At 37.3% G+C, this 14,096-nt stretch overlaps 1 protein-coding gene across 1 annotated transcript; it reads left to right on the top strand.

The window, feature by feature from the left end:
- Positions 1 to 1,745: 1,745 nt before the first annotated feature.
- LOC103705516 (mitogen-activated protein kinase kinase kinase YODA-like) lies at positions 1,746 to 13,740 on the top strand. Its single transcript, XM_008789250.3, has 13 exons — positions 1,746 to 2,023; positions 3,336 to 4,118; positions 4,248 to 4,988; positions 6,101 to 6,188; positions 6,315 to 6,377; positions 7,735 to 7,895; positions 8,007 to 8,082; positions 9,354 to 9,413; positions 9,514 to 9,621; positions 10,808 to 11,047; positions 11,755 to 11,801; positions 11,916 to 12,644; positions 13,247 to 13,740. The coding sequence occupies exons 2-12, from the start codon at positions 3,580 to 3,582 to the stop codon at positions 12,235 to 12,237; spliced, it is 2,445 nt and encodes an 814-aa protein (XP_008787472.1). The 5' UTR covers positions 1,746 to 2,023; positions 3,336 to 3,579; the 3' UTR covers positions 12,238 to 12,644; positions 13,247 to 13,740.
- The last annotated feature ends 356 nt before the right edge of the window (positions 13,741 to 14,096 follow it).

Raw genomic sequence — 14,096 nt, 5'->3', positions numbered from 1 at the left:
CACCACTGTACAGTGCTTACACAGACCATTTCTCACGTTGTAAATATGCAGCTAGCCATTACCTGGCAAATAAATACACGTTGCGCAAAATTAGGTAACGAATCGATTGACTACCCTATATAAATGGGCAGTCTAGAAATTCTCGAGTAAACTTATTTAGAGACTTTACTCTGTAAAAATTTCTTCCTTCAATAGTATTGCCCTATTATTATGACTTAGGTATCGGAGAGTCTTTGCTGGAAACTTTTGGCAAACAAACTTTTTGCAGGTTATCCCTGGAGGAGACTAGTTCATCCATACCTCGGCTGACCTATGCAGTTCAATTCTCACCGACCTCAAAGCCATTTAACCCGAGCTCCGGCATCGGCTTGGGATTCTGTGATAACAACTATTATTCTTGCTTTTGGATTAGTAGGACGTTCAAGATGGTTTTGTTGCGTCGTTACTGAGTCTGTATTTGAACAAGAATCTTGCTAGTAATAAAGAGAACTGGTAGATGGAACTTTGCAGGTAGTGGAAGCTTTTAGCCGGGAGAATGACAAGTCACACCTCCCTGTTATGTGGTTAAAAGCGAAATATATCCATATACGAACAAGCTCAAGTGATGAGGCATGGAGTTGCAGCTTACATGGATGATTGGTTTGAACATGTGAAAAATCAAGATCAAGTGATGAGGCATGAATGAATTCATGCATAACCAATAATCCTGATGCATAACTAAAAATCCATTAATTTGTAGAGAACAGTTGGAAATAGGAACAAATACGTTAATTGATATTAATTAGAGAGCGAATGCATGACACATCCATCGCATGCAAGGTTGCAATGAACCCAGGGTAATCAGACAATTATGCTACAGTAATCAGACATCGATCTAAATTAAGTTTTTGATACTCTAATTAAATTGAACTAGGATTCTACGTACAGTATCTGGTTTCTTATCGAATCAAACTCAAATCTAGCTATGTTCGTATCCGTAAAACCTTAATAATCCCAATACATATATATAAATATAGATAAATATGGGAATATGAAACAGATAGTTACATAACATGTTAGCTACTTTTCTCCAACACAATTTTCTTATGCATGCTCTCTCTAATTAACTCTTATCCATTGCCATTTCGGTTCTAAAATACCACCTGAAATTTAGATTTTGATTATATCTCAATCAAAATAAATATAAATGAAAATTTAATCACACTTTGTAAGTGATTGGACCTTTTTTTTTTTGTTTGTTTTTCAAAACCAGTCATTTAGTTCCTATGTCATGCTCCTTTCTTGTTGAAGTCTGCCAAATATTTATTATATATTGAATTTTAGAAATTGTTAATCATTGGCTAGTTGGTTCCCTTAAATCAAATACTAAATTAAAACCAAAAAAATCGAATTTTTTTTATTAATTGGGTTTAGTGGAAGTTTAGAGTTTACTCATTTTGACGAATATGAACCCATATCTGAACTTGATTTTTTCTCATCGGTTTTAGATGCAAATAGATTATGGAGTCATCTCGAGTCTAATCTGTTTACAGTTCTAAATGCATCAAAAACGCATGAAAGCAAATATCCTTATGGGAAGGGAACACTAGTTTGATTTCTTTGCTTAGCGCCTTTTGGACCGCTCCACTGACTTCGCCCACTCGACCTCTCGGTTTGACGCGTAGCCTAATTGCTAATTATTAAATTGATATTCTCCTATTTAACCTTTTCTTGGCGCCTTTTGGTTTTGGACCGCTCCACTGACTTCGCCCACACTGCCTCTCGGTTGACGCATAAAACTCTCTCTCTCTTTTTCTCCATCGCCTCCAATCATCGCTCCCTCCCCGCACCCCACCTGGCCCGGCTCCCCTCTTTCCTCAGCTTTCCTGCCCTCGATTCCCCGAGCCATTGCTTCCAAAATCTCGGAATCCGAACCAATTGGACTCTGCCAGTTCTAGGGTTTCTACTCCTGCTGTAGAGCGATCTCGAGTTCAGCTGGAGGGATCTCGGAGCGCCCACCAAGGGCATTGCTGGGAGAAGAGAGGTACGTCGTTCTTTTCCTCGTGCGATCGATGGTTCTTGGTTCTTGGTTATTGGTTCTTGAATCTGGTAGAGAATTAGAGTTCTTGGGTGCTACTGAAGAGTTAATCTTGAGATCGCTGTTTTCCATGTGATACTTCGGTATTCTTAAAGTAAGCGACATGCCTCTCGCTTGGATTCCATCATGTAAATTTTACACGCCATATTAGTGTAATGCCGACCATGAGGCTTCGTGATTTGGATCGACGATAAAGTTTGAGATCATTGGTGAAAGGTCTCATTTTCCTTCTGTTTTTTTTTTTTTTTGTTAATTCTTCTGATTCATGTAATTTTATGACTTAGGATTTGAAACTTTTTTTATATCTGTAAGTAGATTGGAGAAGTAGATAGATAATGATGCTCCTGGCCAATTTCTTTGTTCTTTCTTCTTGAATCACAATAGATTTCTGATCTGATGGTCTCTGAATGGAAATGCAAGGATCAACACAGTGTTTCTCTATATTCTCTTGTTTTTTTAACACGGTGTCGAGGTCTGTTGACATTACAAGTCATTTTGGCTTAAACGACTGCAGTTTTAAGTAACACAAGGACATGTTTAGTGATCATTAATACTTACAGTTCGGTTAAACTTAAAAGAATCAACCAGAGTACCTGGAGCCATACTGCAAAAATTTTAACTCCCATTTTCACCAACGAGTCATAAATGATAGGAGCTTAGACGAAAATTTATACTTTAAAATATTTACTCTATGTTATCTTGCTCCAAAATTGAGAAACACAACATATTAGACCAGGGTTTCCTTAGATCAAGAAAGAACTTACAGTTTATGTTCCGATTTATGCTGCAGTTTGTTTTGATTCTCTAATGAATTTACTGAACTTGTTTTAAATTTAACTAGAAGTCAAAAGGGTTATAAATGATTAAAAACATTATTTTCGTATCTATGTATTAAAAGAAGGCCAGTTATGGTTTCAGTGCTTACTCTGTAGTGAACAATAGCATTTCAAGTTTCTGTTGCTCCCTATAATTCTCAAAGTTCAATTCTAGTTTGACACCCAATGGTGAAATGATTGTATTGTACTGTAGCACCCAAAATGCTTTTTTTCTCTCTGAAAGTTATAATCAGCCCAAGCTGGAACTGATATTTTATACATTCTGCAGTGCATTTTTAATAGATGTCTGCTTATGAATAACCCTTGCATTAAATGCTTTGATGGTGATCGATAAATTCTCTTTGTGGTTGCATGATTTTGTTTTGTTCTTGGAGAAAAGGTTGCACAATTATGTTCATTAATAGAGTCTTGCATTCAAGCAGGTTGCTTAATGAAGTACCATCCTGCCTTTTTGGTCATATTGGCATAGGAGGTACCTCCAGTCTGTCATATAACTTGAGAGCTGTGGAAAGTGCTAATCAGTGAAGAGGCTTATAGATGGGATTATCATAATTACTGGTTGACTTCTAACATCATTTATTTTTCTCTGTACCCTTGAACCTAATCAGAGATTGAGTATATATAGAAACGCTTGTCGTGATAATTGTGTATTTTTCTATAAATAAAATGCCACCATGGTGGGGAAAGTCTTCTTCTAAAGATGTAAAGAAGAAGTCAAGCAAGGACAATTTGATCGATACATTACATCGATTCATAACTCCAACTGAACAAAAAAGAAATGTTAGATCAGGAGGATCTCGAAAACATGGTGGTGACACAGCTTCAGTGAAGGGGTCTCTATCACAAGCAGAATCACAGTCTACATCATCCTCAACTCAGGTATCACGCTGTCAAAGTTTTGCAGATAGACCTCATGCCCATCCTCTTCCACTTCCGAGGGTGCACTCAAGCATGACATGTAGACGCTCAGGACATGGTGGTACAAAGCCAATGCTAGAAAAACGTGGCAAAGCGCAGCTGTTGTTGCCTCTTCCAACACCTAATCATGTTCCTGTAAGACTAGATACTGCTGATATTTATGGAGATTTGACTACTGCATCTGTTTCTAGCAATTGCTCCGTTGATAGTGATGATTCTCAACTTCATAGCCCTGTGGGGAATGATTTTGAAAATGGCAGCGGGAGAATTATGCATTACCCTTCCAGGTATGTTCCTTTTCAATCTGTTCAAAATATGAAATTGACTGCTATTTTTGATGTGTGTGTTTTGACCTCATTGTCCCATATCTTCTTACATCTCTTTTTTTTTCTTATTTTTTTTTTTAAATTTTGAAGTGTGGCACATAGAGATCATTCTCCTATCAACAATCTTAAAAGCTCTAAGGAGACAGCAAAGTCAGCTAGTGCACTATGCAATAACCAAAGCCTCTCTTCATCACCTAAGAAAGGAACTTTGGGCATTTACCAGTCCAATAATCAAATTCCTTACCACAGTGCTCCTGGCAGTGTTCCAGATAGCTCGATGTCAAGTCCTTCTCGAAGTCCCATGAGAGTATTTTGCCCTGAGCAAATTCTGACTTCTGTTTTTTGGTCAGCAAAGCCCTACCCAGATGTCAACTTCCTTGGATCTGGCCAGTGCTCTAGTCCCTGTTCTGGTCAGACCTCTGGGCATAATTCAATGGGAGGGGATATGTCTGGACAGTTATTTTGGCAACACAGCAGGGGTAGCCCAGAGTGTTCGCCAATTCTGAGCCCAAGAATGACAAGTCCTGGTCCCAGCTCTAGGATACATAGTGAAGCTGTTTCTCCATTGCATCCACAGGCTGGAGGAACAACACCAGAATCCCCTACAAGTCGGGCTGATGAGGCGAAGAAACCGTCCCACCGTTTGCCACTGCCACGAATAAATATTTCCAATAGCTCACCTTTTTTGTCAATGAATTCTGCGTTAAATACTCTTTCCTTGATACATAGCCCTGGAAGGGCAGATAATCCCCCAAGTCCTGGGCCTCGATGGAAGAAAGGGAAGCTGATTGGGCATGGCACATTTGGACTTGTTTATGTTGGCTTCAACAGGTACTGACATTGTCCTTTTACAGGTACCTACAATGAATAATAAAATATTGCTACATATGTTGCATGTTCCAATGTTAAATCTGAACTCTCAAGTGCCACACTCTGAGGCTCCAGGTTGGTGTGCTGTCCTTCACATTACTATAACTACTCCTATCTTTAATAGATATACTGCCCTACTTTGTTGGTTTTTACTTCGAAGGAGAGAAACAAGAGAAGAGGACCTTCCAAAATTGGGAATGTAAGTATCAAGTTACATGAATGATAAAAAAATGTCTATCAGATTAGGCAATCACAACCAATGATACCATCTCTCATGTGCAGTGCAACACTAGCAAAGGACATTAAATCTGAACGGTTGAGAGAGAGAGAGATTGCAGTACTGCATTATAAGCAGTGTATTTACCACTTACACTGTAAAGAAATGCCGAAATATATGCAAGTTACAAAACTCCCTGCAGTACCACATAAACTGGCAGTGGTCAGACTTCTTTCTCGCTCTAAATATTATACATTTCTAATATATAACATTTTGAGAGTACATGATTGTGGTAAGAGCGTAGGGTTAGTTGGTGGATTGTCTAAGGTCAAAAGGCTGAGATGTGGTGGGAAAGATGTTGTAGTTTGGAGAAAATGGCTATTAAGATTTTGAAGCCTTTCCATGATAAGGACTTGGTCTAGTGCTAGTGACTAGTGAAAGAACCGATAATGCTGACCATGATAGTTGTGCTAAGGCATGTTGATTGATTTTGAAATAATGATTCTTGGTTGTATGGCAGATTCATGCTATCATCTCAATCTACGAATCATTTTCGATTAAGCACGACCATAAACAATCCACGAGTTTATTGGCATCTTGTCGACTGTTTGATTCCTGTTTTATCTCCCTATTTTTATTCTTTTGTTCTATATTTATGTGATGAGAAGGTCTGTTTCTTGGTAGTTATGACATTATAGTTCTTAAATTTAGATCTGATTTAAGTTGTCATATTCATCTCTGGATAAGATTGAGATGTTTTATTGGATCTTGTCGGTAGTTATTTCCTATCCTTATCTCAATCTTGTTGATGGTTTATTGTTTTTTGGCATTTATCATTCCTTTGTTTTGTCTTTAGTGAGAGTGGTGAAATGTGTGCTATGAAAGAGGTTACTCTTTTCTCTGATGATGCTAAGTCAAAGGAAAGTGCAAAGCAATTGGCGCAAGTATGTACTTTTTTCTTGTGAGATTTACTGGATGGTTTTCTCCCTGACACATGCGTATTGAACTTTATTTTAGTTTTCTTAATAACTCTGAAAAATAGTTTTCAATAAACCTGTCTATCTTCACAGGAAATTGCTCTGTTGAGTCAGTTACGGCACCCAAATATAGTGCAGTATTATGGATCTGAAATGGTATAGCTTATTATTTCAATTTCTGAAGATTTCCATTTTGTGACTTTCTTATTCCAATTTTCTATGAACTTCACTTCCTATAATTGTTCAATATGCCATTCCAGACATTATATATCTATATTGCTGGCTTAACCTTACATTGCAGATGCTTGTGATGGCTGTGGATGGTAAAATCTGCTTGAGCTTTTTAACAATGTAAATTTACTGATTAAATTAAAGCAACTTTTCTCAAAATGTAAAATAACAACGAGAACCCTGGTTATGCCAATGATCTTGGTTTAGTCCCGTTGGCAGGTAGGGCTGGGCTATACAAAGGGATTAGGAGTGATAAAAAAAAGAATAACAGTGCTCTTGGAATTTAAAAAAAATTAGAATAAAAATGAAGTATATGTGTTTTCTTCTGCTAATACTATGTTGTTGTTCCCACTCTCTTTTGAATTGATCCCCTGAATTCTTTTTCACCATTCTCAAGAAACCAATCTCACCGTATCAACATTCTTAAAATCCTCCTTCATGATTTCCATGTAATCTTTAGTCTATCTCACAGAGTCACAGGCCTATGTCAGTCATTACCAAATTATCTTGATCTGTACTATAAAGCTTTGCCCTCTCCTGGAATAAATGTTAAGGCATCTCCTGGTTGCTTAATTATGTTTTCCTTCTTAATTTTACCACACATTCATCTCAAAATCCTCAGATACACCACTGTCAACCGTGTAGCATTGACTTTATTTATAGATATCTATGCTTCACAATGTTGTTGGTATTGATTTGATAATGACTGAGTTCCATTCTGGGAAGACACCCACTAAATGCACACAACCTAGAATTTTTATTAACATTTGAATCTATTAATTGATATTGTTCAAGTATATTTAGCTGACCATTATTTACTTGGGGTCGTTAGGTAGCATTCAATTGGCCATTAATTCCAATGATGACGTTCAGTTTGTATAACCTCACACATGATAAACAAGTTTTAAGGAGTCTATGCATTGGTGCAAAATCATGGGAGCACTAATCCCATCTAGTCATCTACAGAATAATAATAGATTATGCCCCTTTGTAAAACACATGCGGAGTATTTGGGAATATGATATACAATTAGCATCTCAAACAACTTCAATATGCTCTGTCATTCAAGTTTTTTTTGAAGCAACCCAAAAGTGGGCATATGATTCTTTAAGATAATATAACATGATTCAATTTTTGTATGTTAACTATTTGAAACTGCTGTATCACTAAACTGCTTTTTGTTATATATATCTGTCTGGGAATTTGCCATGGGAGTTATGACGGAAATCATAATTTTTGCATGGTAGTTAACGTTGTTGGTTTAACTTTATAAATTAAACAGATAAATGACAAACTTTACATTTATCTGGAGTATGTTTCTGCTGGTTCCATCCACAAACTTCTTCAAGAATATGGACAGTTTGGAGAAGTAGCTATTCGCAGCTATACCCAACAAATCCTTTCAGGCCTTGCATATTTGCATGCGAAGAATACGGTGCACAGGTACAGGGTTATGTCTGTTTATTAGGCAATTATTTAGAATAATTCTTTCTGTTAATTGCCTCATCCTTTATCTCTGCCCATGCTTCCAGTGAACTTTTGCTGCTTGTGCAGGGACATAAAAGGAGCAAATATACTTGTGGACCCAAACGGACGTGTAAGATTGGCGGACTTCGGGATGGCAAAACATGTAAAATTTTAAACCTGCTACTTTCATTTGGATTCTGGTATTTTTTTTCCTGAGATGCTGCCATACTGTTATCATCCTTTTTAGGGGAATTTGCTGAATTTGTTGAAGTTTTCTGATAGTTACAAAAGTTGCATGCCTTCACGTAGCCCTTGATAGGAATGAGTGATGAAGTGGTGAACCCAAATGGTTGGGACTAATATTCATGGTTTTGTGATTGTGTTTACATGCTTCTGCAATCTGGTGGTTTTTTTCCAGCATATGGAGCCATTTTTTCTGTTACCTTCATGCAAGGAGTATGTGTTTTACATTATGAGAAACATTTAAAAGCACTAACGAGAAAAATGAAGTCCTCTGTCTTTCGATACAATGTTTCAGCTACACAAGTCCTAAATATTTGCATAAATTTGTTGTTGTTCCTTTGAAGTAGATCCAAGTAACGTAACAGTCATCCAACTTTCAGGAGTATTTGTTTTGACGCCAAGGATGTGAAATAGATGTTGGGATTCTATGAATAATCAATAATTGACCTGATTTTAAAATATGTTTTGGAAAATGAAGCAAGCAAGGGTGTTGTTCAAGCTCACAATTAAGTGGACCGAAGAAGAAAAAAAGAGCTCCATGGAATTCACCATTTTCATTTAAAGAGAGCCGGTATACTATTAAAAAATCAGATCTGAATTAAAGCTATAGCAAGCCAAAAAAAAAAAAAACTTTTTTAACGGCATGACAACTTGTTAAGACTAAACCATTCTCTTGTCATATGGACTTCTGGTAATAGGCAGAATATCCACCTACAATTCTGCTGCCACTCTGGAATCTTGCTTCGTAGTTTATAATGCCTCCACTGCTTCAAGTGCCTCTATACATATTCAAATTTGGCAAATACATATTCAACATATTTTTAAGTTAAACCATGAAGTAGAAAGTAACTAATTTGATTTACTGATTAGTTGTTCCCATTTGTTCAAGTTACTATAGAAGTGTTGCCTCCTGATTTGGTGCACCAGACCTGTTTAGAATTCAAAGTTACCGAACACATGATTACAGCAAAGATGAAATTATTAATTTTCCCAATGAAAAAAGAAATTACTCATAGATGTCATCTATGTGTTTGCAAACAGCAAAAACATCTGCTGCAGTTTTTGTTCTTTTCTGTTTAAAGTTTTAACATGATATTATGCTATAAGGAGATGATGTTTATATGAAAAAACATCTTCAATTCTTATTTAAATTACTGAAAAGCCATCTCTGTGTTTGGCTTTTTGTTTCAGATTACTGGGCAGTCATGCCCCTTTTCGTTTAAAGGAAGCCCATATTGGATGGCGCCTGAGGTCAAGTTGTTTTAAGCCTTGAAAACTTCTCTTTTCTGTTTTGTTTTCCCTCTTGTAAAATGCTTCATGGTGACACTTCTTATTGAGGTTGTGCATCCAGGTTATTAAAAATGCAAATGGCTGTAACCTTGCTGTGGATATATGGAGCCTTGGGTGTACCATTTTGGAGATGGCTACCACAAAACCACCTTGGAGCCAGTATGAAGGGGTTGGTGGTTGAACTTTGAGCTACATGTTTCATTATCAGCAGTACATTTCAGTTAGCATGTCCTTTCATCGGCTAATATTACCAATCTATTTTATGGTAGATTGATTTGAAGGCACACACCTATATTCAGCTTGGCCTTAATCCCAAACTAGTTGGGGTCGGCTAATTGAAGGCATATTAACTCTTATACTATAAGCTAGTCATCTCTGCTTGAGATGCATTTTAATGCTATTGTCAAAATCAGAATAAGCATTTCAGTGGAAAAATAAGTTATCATTAAAAGGGTAGTTAGTACATTACCTCACAAAATTAAAGCTCCATTCCATGTCCAGTACAACTAGTATTGTTGAATTTATTGCTAATGGGTGCATATCATGTTCTTGCTAGCCAACTTTTTGAGAGACGTGATATGTTGTTCATGTGTGGAGGCCTTCCTTTTTTTAACTTTACGAACCTCAAACTAAGAATTCAATCTTGAATATCTCAGTTATTTCATGGGGTTATTGATACTGTAAATGAAATCAAGTATTGGTTTCTGGGTTGAGTTGCAAGGCTGCAAATTTTACAAGTGAGATATGGATATACTGTGATATGGGAATGTGACATAAACATCATCTTACACGTTGATCTTAACATTTATCAACTAAAAAAAAACTCCGATAAAGTTGCAATAGACTGGCTAAAAAAAATTTGGTTGATGTCTTGATATGATATTGGCCAGCAGTTTGGGATATATAAGTTTCTATCGGCCAAATAATCAGAACTGATATTATCAGTATATTATATATTGTTAAATGTATGTAGGACATCTTGATCAGGATCCTGACAGAGATAGAAACGATGCCTTGTGCATTCAAACTTTATGGTGTTCTTCGCATGCTAGAAAGTGCACATGATGTTTTCACCTTTTCTGGAAAATAAAAGGGAAAAAAACGTTTTGGGTAATTAATGAATATATTACTAGCAAATATTTGGTAGAAGAGATATTCTGTTTCTGGGAATGGGTGATTATTGACTAAAATGTGTTCTCATCTCTCTGAATCTTTCGGATATTCACTTCAAACTAGTAATAACATGCATATGGTACTATAAAGGGAAAGTTGAATTTATTGTTGGTTTAGTAAGTAATGTCAGTTAAACCATTAATTTTGCTTTATTATTAAAGTTTTGGCTTAATTCTTTCCAGATTGCAGCCTTGTTCAAGATTGGGAACAGCAAGGAACTTCCGGCAATCCCTGATCATCTCTCAGCTGATGGAAAGGATTTTGTTAGGCAGTGTCTACAGCGTGAACCATCGAACCGTCCTACAGCTGCTGAGCTTCTGCAGCACCCATTCGTGAAAAATCCGGCCCTACTGGAAAAATCTGTTTCTGTTTCCGATCCCTTTTCACTGCCAACATCTGTTCCATGCGGAACAAACTTCAAGGTATCTGCAGATACTTGTTCAGTGTTCATCATTTTTTCGATTTCTCCACTTCTACTATATGCTGTGATACTTGGAATATGCATTTAGCATGGGGTAGAAATCAGGTTGACGGTTGTTTTAGCCAGTATTGCAATGACATAAGCTTGATCATTTATCTTTGAATAGGAGGATAAAAAATCTAACTGGTGTTTTGTAGTTAAAATAAATAATCTTTGCTTTAATATTATGTAATAATACAATTACGTGGCACATGTTTCTCTTGTACAAGGTGTGTCTGGCATGGTAATTTCATTTCTGTCCTCAGCATGCATCAGGATTAACTGATTGTTGCTATCCAGTATGAGAAAAGAATTAATGAATCCAAGCAATGTCCTTTTAGTCATAAATGTCTTTTCCATGCATTTCTTGTTAACTGAATATCATCCTTGCTCTAGTATTATTGTAATTCATGGATCATCTGAGTTTGTTTGATAGACCTTCACATGTTCTCAAGCCTTAAATTTAAGAAAAACCTGACCAACATAGTTTACTTGTGCCATAGAACTGGCCTACGTTAGATGGAAGGGAAATTGCTTTCATTTGTTGCATCGTATTTAGCAGTATTTTCTTAAGTTTGTGTTATTTACTTACCTTTGTTTGTGTTATTTACTTTTGCCTTATGCTGCTTTCTTTAATGTAAAAATAATCGGTTCCACAATATTTCGTAGGGTTCTGGGCATCAGCTCAGAGGTGTCACTCCTACTGTAGTAAGCCGGTAAATCTTCCTGCAATTCTCCGTTTCCTGTTATCAAATTTCTTGCTTGTGCTGAGAGTTTTTTTATAAGTCTAAACTGCACATTTCTCTGATTTTAATTGCTCCAATTTGCAGGGATAGTCGTACAAGGAACATGTCTTGTCCTATCTCCCCCATTAGAAGTCCTATGTTAAATGCTAGGTCTTCACGGCATATCAATGGAAGGATATCCTCTCGACTATCAAGCCCTATAGCCACCTCAGGTTCATCAACTCCTATAACAGGTTGTGGTGATGCTATCCCAGTCAGTCAGCCAAAGTACTTGTCTTCCCTTCACGAGGGATTCACACATGCACCAAGGGTCCTAAATAGTCGCCATGCTAGCGCTTCTACTTATGACCCCGAGCTTGATATTTTCCGGGGAGCGCAGAAAGGCTCCCTTCTCTGGGGGAAGTGATGTCTTCTGAAACTGACATTCTCAGCCCTCCATTTGGAAGACTAGCATATGGAGATCGCCGAGAACCATGCAATGGGCAATTTAATTTGCTGTCTCATCAACTGTTGAGAGATCATGTGAAGCTAAACTCAAAGCCAAATCTTTCATCCTGGTTCTCGTAGTCCTTGGCTGCTCAAATGGTACCTGACTCAGAGAAAGAGCTGGTCACTGAGGAAGTCTTTTTTTCCCTGAGAGCTTCTTTGATTATTCAATTGGTTCCTTGTCTCCCCATCAAGCAGCTGAGGATTGAATCTTGTACAATAAAGCCCAAAGTGGAGACCCATGGAATATTTGTCTGGCTGGAGGCTGAGGCTGAAGTGGCTAAGTGGGCATTTTCACCTGCAACTCCATACTTGAACTTCACATTGGTAAGCTCCATGCTAATTCAATAATTGATGATACAATTGATGATGTACCAATTGTTCTTATTCTAGACGACGATTTAAAGCATCACGGATGCTTAAGGCTGACCAAATACTGATCTATAACAATGTAGCTCCTAAAATGATGAGAAGTGCTTCCAGTAATATACTGCTGGTAATTGCTGGTTTGCCTGTACTGCTACCTATTGAGGTACTCAGTCCACTTCTCAAAAAGATTTAATTGATGGTTGGCTGTTATCTGAACAGTTGGTTTTATTCAGTCAGATTATATCAAATGTGGACCCAATTGCTTTGAATTGATAATGACGATATCAATGTGCTTCTTGGGTTATGCACAACTTGAGATATGGTTAATTAAATGGTTTGGACCAATCATTGGAGTGGATTTAGCAACTCTACTCCTGAAAAAAAATGCTTAACCTGTTTGTGGAAGTACTTTCACTAAAGCAACTCCAAAGTTCATTGAATTCATTTTCCTGCTGTAAGGTTTTTCTATAACACGATGTTAGGGTATGCCATAACTGAAGAATTGGGGTGGATTAAGAAACTAACATGGTAATAATTTTTCTCTGACTTTTTGTTGACAGCTAATCTCCAGAGTAGAAGACTGTCAACCTGCTGACATTTGGATATTGATGTTGAATTGTATGAGACAAAGGCAATCGGTGATTGTTTTGATTTTTGAGCAAACAACTTTTGACACCATTGGCAATGAATCCTGACTATGGATAATGTATATCTGACATCATGATATAAATTAAAAGAGCAGGATACAAGAATACTAGGACTTGCAACAAGTTGCCTTGTTTGTGCAAAGGCCATTGTAAGTAGGACAGAAGATTGGATGAGTCCAAATATTGCTTCAGGAAGAGCCCTGGGCATCCAGTGCTGGTCATCATCTTTGGCCAATACATTGCTGTCAGTTTGGGCAGAAATGCTTCTGTAAAATTTGATTTCTGGCTTCTAATTTAAATGCTTCTGCAAATTTTACTTCATTGCTGTTCATTGTACATCACATCAGGGAAACTGGAATGACATCCCGCATTTTGCATTTACTCGGGAATTTGAACTACTATTGTCATTACGTTGCTTACAGAATGATTTGGTTCTCTGATCCAATTCTATAATCATATTCTTAAGATCCGACATTTTTTTAAGCATAACCAACTAGATTTCAAGACTCTTATTCCTCGGCGCAGGTGCTCCCAAGCGGGGTGGCTTGCCTGGCCCCCGGTCCCCACGGGTCATTGGAGGTAACCCGAACATGAATCGGGATTAGTTTGAGACTAGGCTTCGATTCAGAGTTCGAAGTTCTGCACGAACTTGTTTAAAAAAGTTTTTGAGTTCGGCCGGTGGTCGATTCTTATATGGCTTTTCTCCACTGTATCGATTCCCTGAATGTTTTAACCTACGGATTGAACATTCTCCACCTGCCCA

The sequence above is a fragment of the Phoenix dactylifera genome, chromosome 17 (genome assembly GCF_009389715.1).
Source record: "Phoenix dactylifera cultivar Barhee BC4 chromosome 17, palm_55x_up_171113_PBpolish2nd_filt_p, whole genome shotgun sequence".
In the NCBI taxonomy this organism is placed as follows: domain Eukaryota; kingdom Viridiplantae; phylum Streptophyta; class Magnoliopsida; order Arecales; family Arecaceae; genus Phoenix; species Phoenix dactylifera.
Note: the sequence above shows the minus strand (reverse complement) of the source record. Positions and strands in the feature narration are given on the sequence as shown.